A 21337-nucleotide genomic window follows, 5' to 3' on the forward strand; every position below is an offset into this window, starting at 1 on the left:
TGAACCTATAAGAGCATTAATAGAATATAGTAGTATTTACATAAAATGTGCAACATAATAAAACACATGCATGAAATTTACATTGTTGTCCCACAAACCATGGAAGAGAATGGAAAAGCAGGAAATGTGAATAGGTAGTTAAACAGCAGGAATAAAGAACCAAGGTAAAGAAATAAAAGGTGCGTAGATAAGGGAAAACACTGGAGGGCTGGGCAGGAAAGGGTCCTGAAGAACTGAGTGAAATATGTACCCCAAATACAGACTTCGTGACAGGTAACAGGGTGATACAAAGTACAGTATAATGCATACTGATCAGGTGTAATATGGCTAAAGGGCTAAGGATGTCTAGTATAGACAGCAAAGTAGAAAACAAAACAAAGACAGAGGGGTTGTGGAAAATGTAGCACTGTAACACAAAAAATAAGTAAATATCAAAAGTGTAGGCAGTAAGGAGGAAAACAAAGGCAATCAGGAAGTAGAAAATGAAGGATTTTAAACAAGAGAAGTAAATGTAATTGGTAAGGTTGAAAATAACACTTACGGACAGTAAAAATGTTAGAATTTATAAGAATTGTTTAATGGGGCAAACTAAGTGAAGAATAAATCAAATAATGATGATGTACTTATCAAAGGAATAAATATAGATGTTGGACTTGCAGTTCAGAATGAACCTTTAAATATGCAGCTAAAGTTCCCAGGTTAATCCAAATGTATTGAGCTAGAGGATCATTAGTAGCTCAGCCACATTACCTCATATCGTAGGTACCAATTGACAGGACTCATTTGTACTTAGTTTCAACCTATTTCAGTGAGGGCTTGAAGGGCCAGACATGAGGTGTATTTACGATCACCCATCCATCCAGATTGTGCTTAAAGAGGGTCTGGTTGCTGCTTTGCTTTATAGCCAAAGAAAATGTATCATATGCTTAGGCAATTGTACACCAAAGGGGCCATTATGCTGTATTACAGGCCTAATGAGAATGGAGTAGAGAGGCATGATGACTTCCTTAAATTTAAAAAAATATCCCTAGTGATTAGTTTGGTAAGGTAAAAGGATGTCCTAACAACACTGGACAGATGGTGATAAAAGGACAGTTAACTGTCAATGAAAGAGTCTAGGTCCCTAATTACTGAATCAACTTTCAAAGGAGTGACACCCATGTGTCAGGTGTATAGGTGACAAGTTTTGCCAAAGGACACAGTGCTGCATTTCTTGGTCATGGTCCAGGCATCACTTATTGGTACATGTTAATCCCTCCTGAAGAATATGGAAGTCAGATGGGGAGTTAAATCTTTAATGCTCTTTGGTGATGTACTACTTAATACATTGCATATGCATATATAAATATTAGTTATCTAACCTGACTTTTCCATAGCATATATATAGTCACTTACAATTAAGAATGATTTTATTTTTAATATGCAATAGCTACTCACAAACAGTGAAGTAGGTGAGAAATTATACCTAACATATAATTTTCACAGAAATCTCTTCCGCTAACATTTTGAGAGTCTAGGTATGAGGATGAAGCCTTTGTAATGTAAACAATAACTGCTACCTAATTTTATGTAACTGGCATTTTATCTTTTTGTGTTTTAGATTAAAAAAGTGATGTCTCCGGATACCTTTTTCTTTTCCATATTACGGAATCCTATTACTATGGCAGAATCTTCATATGCATATTACAAATCTGTATCCAGTGCCTTTAAGAAAGTGAGAAGTTTTGAGCAGTTCCTAGATGATCCTTGGAAATATTATTCCATACAGGAGCCTAGCAACCATTATGCAAGAAACCTTCTGTGGTTTGACTTTGGATTTAACCAAAACACTAACTACACTGAGAAGTACATGGAGACAGTGATCTCAAATATAGAAAACACTTTCCATTTAATCCTGTTAGCTGAGTACTTTGATGAATCTATGGTGCTTCTGCGGGAGTCGCTATGCTGGGACCTCGATGATGTAGTGGCCTTCAGGCTTAACTTCAGGAGCAAGGAATCTGTAAGGCAGCTGTCCAGCGAGTACATTGAGAAGCTTAAAGCTTGGAACAGTCTAGACTGGCATCTCTATTCACACTTTAACAGGACATTCTGGAAGAAAGTTAAGCAGTACGGATATGAAAGAATGCAGCGGGATGTATCACTTCTTAAGCAAAAACGTCAAAATTTAATGGAGTTGTGTCTTATAGAGGGGAGGCCTGTTGAGGCAGCCAGGATTCAGGATAAAAGCATTAAACCTTTGCAGTTTGGGCAGGCTAGGATCTTGGGTTACAATATCAAGCCTGAACTCAGTGGTAGCTTGCGAGAAAAATGTCTCCGTATGGTCATCCCAGAACTTCAACACAAAGACTTGATTGACATGAAACAGTTCCCACCTACCAGTCTCCCCACAGTTAGACAAGAAAATCAAGGGAGATTACAAATACATAAAATGGGCATTCATGGTGGAAATATTAACGCACAGCACCTTTGACAAGGACTGTTGGAATAGAAAGTGTTAGAGTGTCATCTCAGTGGCAGAGGCCTTCATCCCAAGATTGGCCTATGATAATAACAAAAGGAAAAATGGCAACAGAGCTGTTTGCTGAAAGCTTGTACTGTGAACAATATTCTGATACCACACTAAAGATGTGCTGAATGTTATGGCACTGTTCTTAGGAGGTGCTGGCATGGTACGTGTATTTTCAGGCTATTAAGGGCATAATGGTTTGCAAAGCCATGAGAAACAAATAATGTAACGCTAAAAAACATTCACTTACAGGATTAAAGCAAGAGTCTTCATCAGTATTTAGCCAGACTACAGGCTATCTATACCCCCTAAAGTACATACACCGGGCCCGTCCATAGCAGTACATTATATAAAATGATTAGGCTGCCTTTCTGCATGAAGATGGGTAGAAAAACTTTCACCTTTCTGCATGAAGATGGGTAGAAAAACTTCCAGAAACTAGCAAATACTTGAATTTAGAGCTATGACCTGAGCAGTCTGAAGCTGGGTCCATTCATCCCTTGAAAAGCCACACACTTCTACTTTTTTCAAAGAGGGCTCTTAGTTATGGGGTGATATATGATGCCATCAGGTGCTGGGTGGTCGTGATCAATGATGAACAAGACAGATGGGACCCTGGATTCAGGACAAACTAGAAAATCAAGTCATAAAATATTGATGAATGTTTTGTTCGTATTCAGCCCTAAGATTGCTTCATTTTACCTGCTGTTAGGTGTGCTGCTGTGTATATGTTTTCTCTTTTCTAAATTTCCTCATATTGCATCGCCTCAGTGTCTGTACAGTACAGCTGTTGCCTCCCCTCCTTTGTGCTTCTTTCCATTTATAGCAGGGAAAACAACTTTTCAAAAGACTGGAAAAGTAAATCCTGTCATTGACTATTATTTATCCCACCACCTGCAGCTAGGCAGAATGTATGCTTTCTTATCTTTTGATTTCTTCAGTTGACACCCAGCCATAACACATGCATGGATCCCCTACTTCTGTGATTTGAACAGTAGTGTTTTTGCTTTCTTCCCAGAAGATTTAGTTACACAGTCTCCTTTGATTGCCTAGCTATGTATTAGTACCACCATTTGTCATCCATCATGTTATATTTACATAAAACATCATAGAAAAAATATTTTGGTTTATGTTTTTAACATTTGAGCACATTGGCAATTGATCATTCACAGATGCTGTGCTTTATGTTTGGGCCACAAGTGTCAGAGAAGAGAGAAAAGGCGAGTTTTATGTTTGTTTTATACCTTTTCCTTTTTCTCTTGAGTTTGGTGGGAAGGTATATATAGAGATGTTGGGGTAGAGGAACAGAAGCTGCACGTCAGGGGGTGCAGCACTATGAGAATGTAATTTTTTTCTCTCTTTATACATTAGTTGCTGTTTATGTCTTAGTTAAACGAGATGCAGTTATTTATAGTAAATATTTTCAGCTGTACTGTTACATACAAATGCGTCTCTGGGACTGGATATATCTCTAGCATAAATACATAAAAAAACAGCAGTAAAAAATGGTTCCCTGACAGTCTATTGAAAAACATTTGTGCAAAAATGGTCAACATGGTTTGTAAATGCATATTTTTCTGTAATGGGTAACCCGTACCCCCAATGCAGAGGAATTTTCCATGTACTCACTAGAACTTTATATAATCATCTTGAAATTCTTTGAACCTCAGGGTAAGGACAAACCCCAACCATAACAATCTCCTTCTGTGAATGGATACTTAGGCTAAGTGCATATATCAGGCACTTAACATTTGCACAAGAGGAAGGGTATCCAACAGAGAAACAAAGGATGCAGTGTACTGGCTTGATAGTACACTGCATGACTGTCTATGATGCTGGTGATATGGTTCAGAAATGACCAGGGTTATTTTAAGGCATAGGATAATCTCATCTCTGACGACCATGATGGATGGTCAGAGAGAGAACTACTGCATTAAAGTTCTGGGTGCTGCAGACATTCCAAGAAGGCAATCATGGCTGATGCTACAGAGGCTGGCAGGCAACATTTGTTACTGAGTGGTCCATTTCTCCACCCTTAACCTGCCTGGGCAGCACATTTTGCTCTCTGGCTTGGCTGAAATAGTTTTTTTACAAGCTTACTTGTGGATACGTATTGATGCAAGTATGCATTTATTATGAGATGAGGCTTACAAAGTATGATATAATTTTAGCTAATGATGCAGTTCACGGATTCAAAAGTATTTAAGGGAATTTTTAGATGTTTCTCATTTTTGGTTACTACCGAGTTAACCAATTTTGATATTAAAATGTGTGTAGCTAGGTGGTATGGGAATGCTGTCTCTTAAGGCGCTCAAAATGAAATATCTATTTTTGAGATATGACATTATACAGGACAAATCATATCCTCAATCAGTGCAAAAGACTTATTTGCATGTTATTAACAAAAAGAGCTCACTGTTCTAGAATTTTAGTTTTTTTTTTCTATTGTTTGCTGTTGTAATTTTGGGTTTAATATATAATGACAGAATCCAAAAGACTGGGAGAAGTGAAACAGAGCCTGACCACCAAGATGGAATCACTGTCCCACCCTGCTGACAGTGCCACCCCCTTATAGGTATGCATCAGTGGAGTCACTGCCCCACCCTGCTGACAGTACCCCCCCATAGACACTGGTCAGTGGAATCACTGCCTCACCCTGTAGATGGTGCCACCCCCTCTGTGTATGTGTACTTACATACATATATGTGTGTGTCTGTGTATGTATCTGTATATATATATATATATATATATATATATATATATATATATATATATATGTATGTGCATACGTATGTATGTATTGTTCATGCGTGTGTGGAGTTTGGAGGTATGGTTTTGGAGTGGCTACAGACTCTAATTAGTGGATTAATTTCTCTATATATTCCTGTCATCCTATGATCTGGAGAAGGTGCAGGAAACAAAATCCCACAGCTTAGTAGCAAATATTACCTACAGAGGCTTTTTCTTGTGTCTATGTATTATGACACACTTCTTAGAAACAAGTAACTACATTTACCTTTAAATGGCAATAGGTCAGCATTATTCATATTTAGACTTTGTTGATGTTTCCCATGTCCATTTATTATGAGAAAAACAAGGGACTAAATTTACCTTTAAATAGTAACAGCCCAGAAGTGATCATATTTAGACTAAGCTGTATGTTATGCATATTCAGCAAAAGATATGCAAACCTTTCTAGGCTTTATTAGTATGATTTCTGTAGCTTCCTAATGAAAGTGCTGCTGACTTGTGATCACCCTTCATAAGTGTGTTCATAAACTGTTGGTCGAACTTAGAAATATCCATTATGTTTTTTTTGTTTTTTTGAAACTCCTGCTATTTATATATATATATAACAATTCCCCAGGATACTGCAGTCTTGATATTCCAGTGCAAAACCATGTTTTCTGACAGTACTGATTGTATGTAAGAATGTTTATCATGTAAGAGTGTCAGTCGCTGGTGTGTTACAAATAAACCTGGTGCTTTTGGCTTCTGCTGTTCATAACGATAGTCATCATACAAATCGTATATCTAAGTGAGAGATGAGTGCACATCTCTGTTTTTTCCTCTCCTTTATATTCATGGAAAGGCTTGTATTACACTGGAAGTTCAGAAACATCCAGTAAGAACAGTGTTTATAATATCATATCTCAACCAAAATTTCAAAGCCCACCTCCTTGAAGTGAGCACATCGAAAACAAACCCCTTACTATTAAAAATCAGAAAAAAATATTTTATGAAGCAAGTTTGTCAGGAAATACTGAGAAAAATAAAATAAAACATCTGTCTGTAGAGGCCCCTTTGCACACTTCTATGTGTTAGGATAGGAAGAAGTATTGTTGCACAGTGAGTCTGTTGAAATGATACTTGTTGCACAGCAAAATAATATGACTGGGGCAGCCTGGAGATAAGTACTTCCTGATGAAGAATACCAATTTTGGTTGCTATCTTTTAGGCTGCTGTACTTTTGGCTACTTTGTTTCAAGATTTTGAGGTTTCTGTTGCATGTTCAAGGCCCATTACCTCAACCCTCAGAACTGTGCGACTTTAACTGCATTACTGGAAAACATATACTACTTCCAAAATTGTGGCCTCTTGGAATATTCTCTCTTATCTGAGGTTGAATGATCTTGAAGTTAATATGATTAAGTAGTGGAGTTGTGGGGTGCAGGAACAGTTATCCATACTGGGGGTTCAGGGGCCTTTTCCCATGCAAGAAAACACCTTAAATGTATCGAGTGACTTTCAAAGTTTGTCCTTACTTTGTTAAATCATACTTGCATTATCAAGTCTTGAACTTAAAATCTTGTATCTTGACATCACAAATATCTGTCAACTGTATGATATCAGGAAATAGAAACTGTCTTCCTAGTTATGCAGTGTTACATGTCATAATGTAAAAACATGATTTAGCATACCGAGGAAAGTGTTAGGTGTTAAGATTTGTACTGTTTGCTGTAGCTTAGAGTTCTTGAATGGTACTATAAAATCTGCCTAGAATGTGAGGTTGCAAATTATTTCTGGCTATTTTTTTTATTAATAGTTCTAATGCCCTTGTCTAAATGAACGGTACCTCAGTTATTTATTATTTAATTTTCATATTGTAATTGCGTTATCTGTGTTCATCATAAGGCAGTGGTGTGCTAAAAAAGTAAATTAACTCCTCCCTCCATACCTGATGCCACTGTCTAGGAATTCTCTGCCCTTAACTTGAGGAACTTTGTACACACTGATTTAATTTAAACTAAAATGTTACAAAATGTTTAATGAGAAATGTTACTAGATGTATCATGGAAAAATGTCACCAGATTTTGAATGAAAAATGCTACTTGCTGAGTGGATTCAGCACTGGTGCTGAGCAAGGAAGAAATACATTGTGGGGAAGCCAAGTAAAATGATGCAGCTGTTCATCTAATTGGCATGCTAGTTCTACTCAAGAATGCACCCACTGCAACTGCATACATCAAGTAAATCAACTCAATGGTTGTTCTACCTGCTTTTTTAAAACAAACTGAGCCAGCTTAAGTTGACTAAAACAAAGTATTCTCATCTTCTTATGCTTCTCATGGAAGCTTGTTCCTCAGGTTTACCACTCACAGAGTGAAATAAACTTTTGTATACAAAGAATGTGTCATGACTTTCTTTTCTGTTGTGTGAAAAAGTTAATACTGACCTAGTCTAGTTATAGTGTGAACTGGACAGAGGCATACCATCTAAGGCATAACAATGGGCTATAATGGCTTTGGAAATGTCTACTCAAAACAGTAATTTTATGCATTCCTTTGGCCAGAAGCCATTAGAGGCAAGTTATTTATGGTAGTATAAAGTGATAGCCATTGCAGGAATTCTGGTCAACAGCAACACTGATGAAACAGCAATCAAATAATTTCTTAACTGTTGATGTGCTGTGAGTTGTTTTTCATGAAGTCAATGGGCTACGATGTGTATTATACAGCAAAGGCATATTCTTGATCTGTGGTGGTGGTCTTTTTTTCTTCATACAGGGAATTCTTAAGTTCAACAATTTTGTGCATGAATTGCATTGAAACAAGCACATTCTGGGAACATTGATTAAACAGTAAAGCAGGAGAGACTGGGTGCTGTCATAAAGTAATAGCTCACCTTGAATGAGTCGAATCCGAAGGAGCAGGCAGAGGTTTCGAGCACACAAGAAGAGATGTTATTCCACCATAATTCTTTGCCTGGAGTTTTTAATGTGAGTATGAAATGAGATGCTTTTAGTAGCCTTTATACATTTCCTTAATATTTTGATGTTCTGAGGTAGTAGCCTTGCGGCTGCACCATTCAGGAAACAGTATTCCCTTTTCCATTTTGTAATTTTAATGACAATATTGTTCAGTAATATAAATCAGTAAAATGCCAGGATAACTATGGACACCAGTCTAAGATGTCTAAAATGAGGTCCTATCTGGTTTATCTATATCTTGGAGGTTACATCCTAAAAACACTCAGTATCTTTGTAATTGACAAATGTAATTCCAATAGCAACAATGTGATCTAACTGTGAAGTTACAACTATTCTTATCCCACAATGTATCTTTCATGTGCCCAGGAGTGGAAATGTGCAAAATTAGAAATTAAAATGGATGCACTGTTAACTTTTACCAGAGGTTTAGCATGTTACACAGTAACTTTTTTTTTTTCATTTCCTAGTCCGCATGTTTTGTCCATTGGTTCTGCACCTCATCAGTTAATTCATTCCTTCTATAGGGTGAGATCAGGTATCCCTAGATGGGGTAATTTCCCAGTACTGACACTGCAGTGCAGCACAAACAGAGTGCAGCACTTCTGAGTGTGCCATCCTTTGGATGTGACATTAAACTGAGACTACATCTGCCTGAGATGGTGGTAGTTCAGGTGAATGTAAAAGATCTTACAGCACTTACCAAAAAGGGTAAAGGAAGTTCCTCGGTGCCTTGGTCAAATTTCCCCTTGTTGGTATGAATACCACCTCACGTCTCCCATAATAAGCGACCACTGGCCTAGCGGGACTAACCCAGTCAACAAGGTATAAATAAATAAACTGTAAAGTCCGGTATTACTGACTGACAGAAATTCTCAGTGATTTACCAAAATATCAAAACTTTTATGAGGCACTAGACAAAAATATGATGAAATCAGAGATGTTCTGCAAAACTGTGGACACTTGAGAGGTAACTCTGAATAGTTGAGAGGTATGGTTACTGGCTGTACAATTGATCATGTTACCAGTAGCCGTACTTATTAACTGGCCAGAGTTTTGCAGAACATCACTGATTTTTCTCACATTTTACCCTGTCACTGGTAAAATATTTTAAGGGTGGTGTTATTGAGCATATCCCAACAGAAAGTTCAACCAGTCAACAGTACTTTAATGGGTGGACTGTCCAATCAGCATGCATATTTCTGAACATCAATGACCCTTTATTGCTTAATTATGGACATATACTGAGAAGGCAGTGCAGCAAGAAAAGATGACTGTATTCCCAGCAGGTCAAAAGTCCTGTCTGCACCGTCTATCGTAGTGCTAATTCAAGTACGTGTGTAACCCCATGGCGCTTATTGACATGGACAGGAGAAGTTTCTATTTAAGGAATTAGACATCATTACTGGTCATAACATTTCAGCTGACAAAAAAAAAAATTATCTTGGGTAACTTTTTGGACTGAGACCCGAGACAGTAGGATTGTTGATCAACTAAAAGCTTCCTGGGCAACCTGGCACCTTACCCTTTCCCAACATGCATCCCTTTTCCCTCACTTTCCAGTTCTTTGCCTTGCTGTTACTTTGGCCAGAAGAAAATGTCACAGACTACTTTTGAAGTTTTCTTTTTTGTCTTCTGCTCTGTTGGTCATAGGCCCTATCCCTTTCCGCATGATGTCTACTCCTTCTCATTGCTTCATAAGAGCACCTGTGGTAGGACCATCTCACCCAATAGTGGGCACACACTTTTCCTTTACTGTCTTAGTCCAACAACACTTTTACTTGATCTGTATATTTAGGTTTTTTGACTCTAGATGAAGTTATGTGCTTCATGCCTTCTTAGTCTCCAAATCTCTTTCTGTCATTCAAGCCAAGCAACATATTAGTCAGTCTTTTGGCTCCAATTCAGAACTCTATGTTGAGGTTACCGAGACTTCTTTCTCTAAAAAAAAAAAAAAAATTTAAGAAAATATTACTAAATAATAACATTCCACTTAGGTTACCACTTCCTGCCATAAGTCCATCAGATTCCATTGGTCAAGATCAGGCTTGAGAAATTTTATTCTCTTTCTACAAGGGATACATACATTAAAGGCATTCAAGATCCATTGAATTTCTGTTTCTCAGTCCACTTCAGTTCCCATTACAGATGTTGAAGCCCCTTTTGTCCAGTCTAAGTCTGAAAAGCTTCATTCATTTAGATTACCCCTAGTTTACCCCTCCATTGACTATGATAAGCTGATAGAAGTATTTTATCAGTAGATGCCAGACTCTGTAAAGCCTCTACCCCTGCACCTCTAATTCTAGGTACCAGGACCAGCTAAGATGCTCCACCAGGAGCCACTTTTTCTCCCACTGTCAGTGTCCCTGGCATTGACAGCCATGTTTTCTGCCTTCTCAGCATTCTTCTCTAGCATTGGACCTTCCAATACCCTTTCTGCCTGCACTGATACTTCTAGTGCCATAGTACCCAGCATCAGTTACACTGGCACCCATTTACACTGTGCTGCAACTATTATTTTTTCTACCCAGCATCGGTGGTCCCAATGCCTGGTCCTCCATCATTAGGGCTGACATTGGCAGTGGCGGCTGGTGACTTCAAATCAAAGTGGGGATGCAGGAGATAGCTGAATGGGTGGAGTCAATGGGAAGGGGTGTGGCCAACTAGAAAGGGGAGGAGCTATGCTCAAAACCAGAAAAACTAACTTTAATTAAATATGCTGCCCTGGGTGCCAAACCCTCATTATGAGAGTCCAATCAAGACAAATGAAGTGTAAAAGAATAAAAATATTTCAATGCATTGGCTGCATAACAGCTTACTTAATATCTAGATGGAAACAAAAAGGTTGTGAGGTATGAAAAAATAAATTACTTTTTAAATACATTACTGGAATGCCAGTCAAAATCAAGTATAAGAAAAACAAGCAGCACTCAACTCAAACCACTTCTCCTTGCACTGCAGTTCTAATTATAATTTATATTCAGCTTTATTAAAGTACCAAGTAACATGCAATCTCTGTGATGCCCTCACTTGTAAAAATGTTTCTTATCCAAAAGAGACCTGCTGCCTGACAACTATCTACGTGTTTCATGGAGAAAACATGATCAAAGTAAAAATGAAAAGCAAACAAGAAACAAGCTCAAGATACATTGCTTAAAGGATTACTGTACAGGTTATGGACCACACATGAATGGCATTCTGTTTAGTTTACAGGTAAAGCCCTCAGAGATCACTGGAAGTCTCCAACAAGTGTAATGAGCTTCTTAAAATAATGTAATCCTGTCCTTTATTACAAATACTGCCATATGCATTTCAATACCCAACACTTATACATTATCTAGTTAAGTATTCTCTGCATGGCAACAACAGAAAGGCTTCAATGTTGGCAATTCTTTAACAGTATGCTTATTAAAGCTTACTTGCATGTTATGATCTCAGACAAGCTTACCTGATGGTCATTAAAGCATTGCTACTTAAAACACAGAGCAACAGGCACTTTGAGTAATAAGCATAAATAAACAGTACAAAAATATGACAGAAACCAGACCATTCTGCAAAATCAAGAACAGATGAAAAGCCACTGTAGTACTCTACCTTGGATGGGGGGGTACCCTGCACATTTACACTGCATAACTGCTCCTTGCCTTGCTTGGACACATCCAGAGTCACTACATGGGGAAGTGGGGTGCAACAAGTATGTCACAATTTGAAATGTCTCTGGCTGACAGTGATGGCCCTGACACATTTGTCATACCTCTCACCTTCAGAGCAAAGCCATACATAGAAGTGGGACAAAGGCCCAAAAATAAGGACAATTTTTAAATATTTCTCTTATAAACTTAGAAAGATAATAGAACAGTAGGTCTTGCATTAGTATGAATTTTCTGAAGGATATGAAATCTGAAACTCAAATGCCTGTCATTATTTTCTAACTTCAGTCTTTAATGATTTGCCACTAATTTGCCAAAAAAAAACACAATGTTATGAAAAATGGACCAAAAATGTGATGCAAAAATATAAAATAGCCACACAATATAGCTGGGAACCTGTCAAAAAGGGTGTTTTAGTACTGCTAACTTGAGCAGCTGACAAAATAAAAGAATCTACATGCATTTCTGAAATAAAAGTAATCTATAACTCTGATTATTACAGTTATTTCTTTATTGTAAACCCTCCATGTTTTCTTCCAAAATTGCTATTTTGCGGAGGGATTATTAGGGGAAGAGCAATATTTTGAGCCAAATTCGGGGACAGTTGAGAGGTTTGGCTATGCCTAATTCTATAAAGCAATTTATTTGCATGTACCTCTCAACCTGTTAATGCAATAAATCTGGACAAGGCCAAATATATTGGGGGAACATATAAACAGTACTAAAAATAGCTCTTGTATAAACTGAGACAGTTGATAGAATAACAGGTCTTACTTTAGCATGCATTTTTCTGAAGGTTATGAAGTCTGAAACTCAGTGTGTCATTATTTAGTGACTTAATTCCTAAATGATTTTCCAGAACAAATATGAGGCAAAAATCTGAGTATCTCTACCCACCACCATTTGTTTTATGAGGAACACACCAAAAATAAGAAGCAAAAATCTATTCATTCTGTGAAAATCTGGACAGTTGGGAGGTATAGTTCAACTGGGGCTGTGTTTGAGTTTGCCGCCCTTCCCCCTCACAAAATCATGGTCGAATGGAGCCCTTCCCCCTGCAGCCATTCCAATGATCCATTACTTGGCTATTTCACTCCATTTACCATAAACACTAATGTGCATACTGCTTTACTTCTATCTATGATGATATGGATTTCATTTGAGAGTTTTATTTTGCATTTTACAGCACAAACACTAAGACATCTGCTAAACAAAGCAATGCAGTCTCACAATGAAAACAGGCTTAGCATTAAAAACTTCTCTGCCCTTGAAACTCACATTCAATGAAACAGCATTGAAACCCACATTCAAAGAAATACATTTTGCTAGTGGCAGATAAAGATAAACTCTGGGCTGTTTTCAAATCATAGGCCCCTTGCATATGAAACATACATGTTCTCTTTGATACACCTTCCTGATTGTACTAAATTATATTCCTTGTACAATACAGTACAGTTGTTAGACGGCATTTTAAATTTATTGTTTTGAACATTTTTTCAGTAAACAATGAAACAAAATGCATGCACAAATGACAAAACTACCCAACTCAGAACATTTCCATCATAAAGTCTACTCAACCTTCTACAGTCCACCAGTATCAGTAAATGTGCACAATCTCTGAAGTAGTAAAAGTCATCTAAATAATTCCACATTAAATAAATCTGTAAAAATGAAGTGGTTGCAGCTAGCAAACAACTTCATATGTCATTGTTTATTCATCTACAAATAAAGTGCATGTTGCCCTTGAGGAATAAATTGCCAATGTTGCATGCATTAAAAAAAATGATAAGCCAGTAATATCGCAATAGGGACTGTATGGCAAACTGATAACAGGTTCATAGTTACTACTCTAGGTATCTTTGCCAAAAAGGACTGCAGCATCCACCCACTTTACAACACAGTACAGTATCAACAATGCATCTATCTATCTACTGTGGGAGTAGAACCCACAGCCTTCTGCATCAAAAACAAGTACACTACCTGTTGTGCTATTAACAATGCAAGCAGACTCAAAATAAGCAGCACTAAAGTTTTGTTTCTCTGCAGCTCTCAGCTCCTTGTAAAATCTACTCAACACGCAGTTGTATCTCTGAACTTTGCAGCACAAGAAATCTGGAAAAAGCCAAAATTTATTGGGGGGGGACAAAAGCTCAAAAACCAGGGACACATTTTAAACATTGCTTGTATAATGTTGGAAAGTTGCTAGAATAAAATGCTGTGTTACCACCATACATTTCACTGCCACGTCTTTAACCCAGGGGACCCTGTGCAAAACAGTCAGAGAAACATACCACTATGCCAAATCAGCTGTTTTGTGAACGAGAGGAAGACAAACCTAAATGGCTACCATTTACTGAATTCAGTTCTCACCAGAGCTGTCAACCTCTTGGCGCAAAACACCTGAACAAAGCCAATAATGGGGGGAATACAGCCCCCAAACATATTCACTGAATTCAGTTCTCACTATAGCTCTCAACCTCTTAGCAAAAAACATGTGGACAAAGCCAGTAATGGGGGGGGGGGGGGAATACAGCCCCCAAACATTCAATGGATTCAGTTCTTACCATAGATAACTCTCAACCTTAGCACAAAATACCTGGACAAAGCCAATAATGGGGGAATACAGTAAACAAAAATAGGGACAAATTTCAAATATCCATGTTATAAACTTAGACAACTGCTGGAACAGTTTTGTGTTACCATGTACTTTCTGAAGAATATGAAGTCTGAAATTCAAATGCCTGTTATTTTTAGACATTTAACCAGGAAACTAGTCTGACTTGGAACAAACGACCAATTTTCAGCAGAGCAGGGAGAAATGCCAGACACATCTTTGTAAGATGGGAGGACATGCAGACACCACATAGAAGGCACCCCAGCCAAGAATCAAACAGAGAACCTGTAGCTGTTAGGCAGCAATGCTACCAGTGCACCAATGCACCACTGCACTACAGACTTTGCAAGGAAAAATGTAGATACAGAAACCACAGAGTTTATGAGGAACAAAACAAATATGAGGCAAAAATCTGAAAATTGTTTTAGAAATGGTGGTGGATAGGGAATTCAGGTCCTTGCCACCTGCATCCAAAGTACAGGGTTCAAGCCTGAGTATCTCTACCCACCACCATTTGTTCTCTCTAGCCACCAGTATATAGTAACTGGGGCATTACACACACCCTAGTTACAAAGCCTTCACCTACCCATTTCACGAACGAAGCAAGCCCACACTTCAGCCAGCGATTACCATTTCACGAACGAAGCAAAGCCCACAATCCAGAGCACAACCAAACACCTACCTGAAGCAGTAATCCATGAATGAAGCCAAGCCCGCGCAATGAAAGTCTCATTAGAGCAGCAGCAGCTCACCCCTCATTGGTTCTGCCTGCAGCCAAAGCAGTCCGGAGCTCCTCTTCTGTGCGGTCGTCACCGCACAGATTCCTGGGTATCTCACAGCAATGATTGCTGGGTACCTCTTTGTCTATATCCGGACTGCTGATAAAGGAAGTCTGAGTTCTTCTAATGCCACTGCGCATGCGCAAAGAAGTCGGGACTCGTGAAATTTTTTTTTTTTCTGTTTTTGTTTTCCAGTTTTAAAGATTTTTCTTTTGTATTTTCTAGGTGGGAGGGCTGCAGTCCGGCAGTCCAATAGCACGAGCCGCCCCTGGACATTGGGGTTTCTAGTATCAGGTGATTGGGCCCATAGTACACATGTTCCTCAGAGCCTAGCTGTCTCATATCCAGCTCTTCATGTGTGATCAAACCCTGTTGACAGCTATAGAATGGATTTTATCAGACATCTCCATTTGATGCCTTTTGTCCTATTAAGGGCCATAAGAGTCAACCCCTTCCCCACTGGCATGCCACTCAGACACACTTTTACTAGAATTTACTCAAAGTTATTTCCTATGCAAAAAAAAAAAATAGAAAAGTTCAGCAGGACAGCTTTCAGTAATATTAATCATTTATCTTCCTAAACATCTGCTTATTTAGTATCTGCTAACCATACACAAATTATACATGTACTATGTTCTCACTATGGCTACTGATTTACAAGAAGGCCACTTTCAGCAGGTCAATGACAGGGAGCTCTTTTATTTGTTTTTCTGATACCTTCATCTTGACACAATTCAGAATTTTCTCTAGCTCATGTGCTGGTTTATAATAGGCCATGACATCAGACCTTATCCAGATGCTATATATATATATATATATATATATATATATATATATATATATATATATATATATATTTAAACTAATACTTTGCTGAAGCACCTTTTGATTTAATTACAGCATTCAGTCTTCTTGGATACACACCTACCATCAATTAAAGAGACTCTGATTAACCGTGAATAAAGTTCAGCTGTCCTAGTAGGATTTTCCTGACATTTACTCAATTGCCTGCTACAGCAAATGCCATGGTTTGTAGAGAGCTTACAAAGCATCAAAGGGATCTCATTGTTGAAAGGTATCAATCAGGAGAAGGTTACAAAAAAATATCCACAACGGATATACCATGGAACACAGTGAAGATAGTCATCAAAAAGTGGAAAAAATATGGGACAGCAGTGATGTTGCAAAGAACTGGACATCCCTCCAAAATTGATGAAAAGACAAGATGAAAACTGTTCAAGGAGGCTGCCAAGATACCTACAGCAACACTGAAGGAGCGGCAGGAATTTCTGGCAAGTATTGGTTGTGTACTACATGTGACAACAATCTCCCGTATTCTCCATATGTCTGGATCATGGGGTAGGGTTGCAAGATGGAAGCCTTTTCTTACACAGAAAAACATTCAGACCCTGCTAAAATTTGCAAAACAATACATCAAGTCTCCTAAAAGCATGTGGGAAAAATGTGTTATGGTATGATGAGACCAAGGTTGAACTTTTTGGCCTCAATTCCAAAAGGTACATTTGACGCACAAACAACACTTGGCATCACCAAAAGAACACCACCCCCATGGTGAAACATGGGGTTGATTTTCTTCAGCTGGAACTGGGGCTTTAGTCAAGGTGGAGGCAATTATGAACAGTTCCAAATACCAGTCACTTTTGGCCAAAACATTCCGGCATCTGCTAGAAAGCTGAAGATGAAGAGGAATTTCATTTTTCAACACGACAATGACCCCAAGCATACATCCAAATCAACAAAAGAATGGCTTCACCAGAAGAAAATGAAAGTTTTGGAATGGCCCAGCCAGAGCCCAGACCTAAATCCAACAGAAAATCTGTGGGGTGACCTGAAGAGGGCTGTACACAAGAGATGCCCTCACAATCTGACAGATTTGGAGCACTTTTGCAAGGAAGAGTGGGCAAGTATTGCCAAGTCAAGATGTGCCATGCTGATAGATTCCTACCCAAGAAGAGTGAATCCTGTAATTAAAATGTGATTCAACAAAGTATTAGTTTAAGGGTGTGCACACTTATGCAACCAACGTATTGTACGTTTTTTTTTATTTTTTATATTTTTCCCCTAACAGAATTGTTTGTTTTTCAGTTGAATTGTACAGGTCATAGGTCACATTAAAGGTGGGAAAAGTTTTGAAATGATTTATTGTGGTCTCAATTTTTTATATCACAAAAACGTGGCATTTTAACTGGTGTGTAAACTTTTTATATGCACTGTATGTATATATATATATATATATATATATATATATATATATATATATATATATATATATATATATATATATTACTTCAAACCCCATATACTGAGTAGGCTCACCTTAAAGACACCAGTAAACATTACATGCGTTCTTGTGCAACATGAAAATCCATCTGCAGATGTTGGATGGACAGGTTGACCGAATATGGAGGGGTGGGGGGAGCAGGAACATAAGAACCCTCTATATATACACCTTCTCAAAGATTTATTGATATGGCAAGTCATATCTGTTAGGCATTCAGCGATCCCTGAAAGGATGGAGAAAAATCAAGAAGTTTAAAGGCTGCATCCTGAAACACTGATGTGTTAAGGCTAAACTTGTAGAATCGCAATTTAATTCCTTTCCTAAATGGGAACAAGGCTGAGATGCTGAACTGCCAGAAGTAAAATGCCAAGAAAGACAATAGCCATGTCTAAACATATTGATCCTAAACTGGACCTCCCAGCTGAAGATCTTACTGATGAATAGGGGGCCAGCTCCCATCCTCCTGAAAAATATAAATTTAAAGAATTTTTACAAATGATACAATAGTCTGTGGCTGGGTATCTTGCTCCACTCCATCTCTCTGCTGGAGACTTTATCTGGCATGCAAATTTGTGCCACCCTCCCCCCCCACCACTCTCAAATCTTCTGGATAGTTCCTGCTTTTGCTGGACATTTTAAAACATGCAACTAAGGTGGCATGGGAAAATCAAGACACGGAAGATGTCATTCCTTAGGAGTCAAACTACATTTTTCACCCTTCAAGAGATGAAGCAATTTGGGCAGAGTCCTAATCCAGATCCTACTAACTCTGGAGCAGCTCTACACAAGGCAGCCACACTTTAGAACCCAACTGTCCATCCACAACACAAGGAGTCTACAGTAATGAATGATGGACAGATTTGTAAATCACGCATTCATGCCTGCCACCTTTCTGGAATCATCAGAAGTCAGGGTAACTGCTGTCTTTTCAGAGGATATGTTACAAACCACTTCAGCAACACCTGTAATTGCCAGTGATTTTGAGACACAGGGTAACCCATACACTAAGCCAAAAACTAACCAACTAGCCACTTAAAACAAATTTTGTTCACTGCAGTCCAAACTTTGCCTATTTACTTATCAAAGTTTGCAGGTGATCACACATAAATATTACATACACAGGTGACCTGCTTCTCTCAAATGTCATTGTTACTTATGTATATATCTTGAACTCACAGCTTGTTCATTTTTACAGGCTATAAATATTTGTAAACCTTTCCATTTTACTGTCAGATAAATCAGAGACGTCAATATATTTAGTATATGTTTAAATAAGTAAATTCAGTGAAGTGTAACACTGTTATTATTATATTTTCTCAATGAACATCTGCATATGGAATGTTAAACCTTGAAATCTCTGGCCTAGATTATGACCAAAAGGGTCTTTGAAGCAGCACACTCACCCACTTAACAAATGAAATGAGTTTAATGGGTAAATATTGCTGCAGGTGTTAAACTGTTTAACCACATGGTATATTTCCCAAGAGGGATAGCAGATTAAATGCAACTTGTGGCAGCCAGCCAGAGGAGACTATATGATTATGAAGACTCCATCAACTACCTCAGAATGCAACCTCCTGGACTGTGTGATTTACAATGTAATAATAGAAGCATCCAGAACACCAGGAACCAGCTGCTCCATACACCTCCACTCCTGGGTGCGATTAACCCAGGTCACTGAGGCCAGAAAGGTTACCACCTTGGATTATTCTAATAAGAATCTTCTTATGTGGTTCTGAAGTTCCAGTAAACCTTAAAAAATTAGCAGAATCAAACCCTCACTGAGACATGTGCATAATTTCACCCTCCACATTGTACCTTTACAAGATGCAATGGAGCCAGCATTGAATGTGGTTTCATTGTGGCTCCCAGCAACAGCTGTCAGAGGCTGCTGGGAACAGATAATCTCCTCAGTCTGGTGTCTAGAAGAGTTATGGACCCAAGGTCAGGGTATTTGGCACTACCAGGTAGATGCATTCAGCCCCATAGCAAGCCACAGCAGCCCAGAGACCTTCCCTGAATGTCCCACTCTGAAGACGGTTGAATATTAATTCACCCTCCAGATCAGTGTTTGGATGAGAAAAGCCAAATACAGATGGATAATGGAGACAATATCCAGATGTTACACAGTACCATTTCTCTCCTACAGGTAAAGGCTGATGTCCTCCTATTCCAATGTTACAGTATTCACTAGTGGGTTTATCCTTCTTTCCATCAGCTTGTTCGGCCAGGTTTCCAAAGCTTTTCCAGTCCCTGTTGGTGCATCAGATGTCTGACATGTTGGCTGGTATATAGGCCATAAATTTGACATCTGCATGCACCAGTCCTCAGAACTTTTCAGCCATCAGCCGTACACCAGGTGTTCCTGCTACTTGCGGACGTCGGATCAGTTTTACTTTAAGATAAGTACCCTGTTGGGAATTTTCTTCAGTCCTTTTGTAATTATTATAGTCTGTTAATGTCTGGTAAGAGCAAGTGCAATTGTGGTCACCAGATTCCCCACAAAGACACACACAACCAGTGTCTTTTTTTTGGGTAGGGTTCACGATTATAAAAACTACATCATTTGTAAGTCGTTCGTCCCTAAGACCCTTCGTCGCCGACTTCAGGCCCTTGATTTATACCTTGAAAACCAGCACCTAAAGCAGATCACTCTCAGAATGGAAGCTGCATCCAACGCCCCATCTGAACCACCTAGGAAGAGGGTGAAGCCTGCAAGGCCATCCACTTCCACTGTGCCTCCATCTGCCGATTCTCAGCCTGTAGCCACCATTAGCTTGGCCAAGAAACCGGCATCCGCCACATCAGATAAAGAGGATACCTACCAGGAGGCAGCAAAATCCACAGCAGACAACATGTCCGTGGAGGATATCCCAGAAGCTGATTCAGATGCCAGGAGGAACCAGCTTCTGTGATGGATGCTTCAGAGCAGACCTCTGCCATTCCTCCTCCTACTTCAAGGCCAACTGCCAGACAGACGCCTGTTAGGCTTACAAAGAAAAAACAGAAGACAAGGAATATCACTTCAACCCCAGAGGCCTTGCCAGACTGGCAGGCCTTCAATCAGCATCTCTACAATGCCTTTCTGGCCCTTAGGCCTACACCAGACCTCCCTCATGTTGCTCCTCCTCTCCTTAGCCCTAGGCCTATTCAGCCAGAGACTACTCTTAGCCAACTTGCAGAAGAGAAAATGTCAGACTCCTCAGAGGACTCCTTGTCCTACTCTTCTCAAATTTCATCCCCTGCTGGGTATGGATCCCCAGAAGAGGCCTCTGCTGAACCTGACTCCCTGTAGAAGACCTTACCTTTGGGGACACTGTAAATCATATGAGGGAACATTTTAAATGGGATTGCTCAGACATGTCTGAGCAACAAAAAAGATTCTATGACTCAATCCAGATGGAATCTCCTAACCCAGCTCCCATTCCTCCTGTCCACCCTGCCTTTCTGGATGCCTTTGCAGCAGCATGTTTAAACCCAGATTCCCAGCCACCTGCCCCTACAGGGTACTTGATGCAGACAAATTCCTTTTTAAATGCCTGCCAGCTGACCCAGCAACCATTTCTATTGCCACTGATAGGGCTACTAAACGTTTCCTTACTACCACTGTCCTGTCTGCAGATAAAGACAGCAAGGCCATGGAGAGGTGGGGAAAAAGATATACACTTTTGCTACTCTAGCTTTTAGGGCTAAAAATTACTAGTCTCACATGGCCAAATATTCCCTGGCCTTACTGGAAAAAGCTTCTAAGGAACCTAATGAGATCCCTGACTGCT

The 21337-nt window shown here is 39.0% G+C and overlaps 2 protein-coding genes across 3 annotated transcripts in view; both read left to right on the top strand.

The window, feature by feature from the left end:
• GAL3ST4 (galactose-3-O-sulfotransferase 4) overlaps positions 1-7636 on the top strand; it is a 108779-nt gene extending 101143 nt beyond the window's left edge. The window contains exon 3 of the mRNA XM_044077265.1: positions 1601-7636. Coding sequence (XP_043933200.1) covers positions 1601-2473 — 873 coding nt within the window. The 3' untranslated portion in view covers positions 2474-7636. The remainder of the gene's footprint in view (positions 1-1600) is intronic.
• LAMTOR4 (late endosomal/lysosomal adaptor, MAPK and MTOR activator 4) overlaps positions 1-21337 on the top strand; it is a 1302749-nt gene that overhangs the window by 306155 nt on the left and 975257 nt on the right. The window lies entirely within an intron of this gene.

The sequence above is a fragment of the Protopterus annectens genome, chromosome 7.part0 (genome assembly GCF_019279795.1).
Source record: "Protopterus annectens isolate FY-2018-M chromosome 7.part0, PAN1.0, whole genome shotgun sequence".
NCBI lineage: Eukaryota > Metazoa > Chordata > Ceratodontiformes > Protopteridae > Protopterus > Protopterus annectens.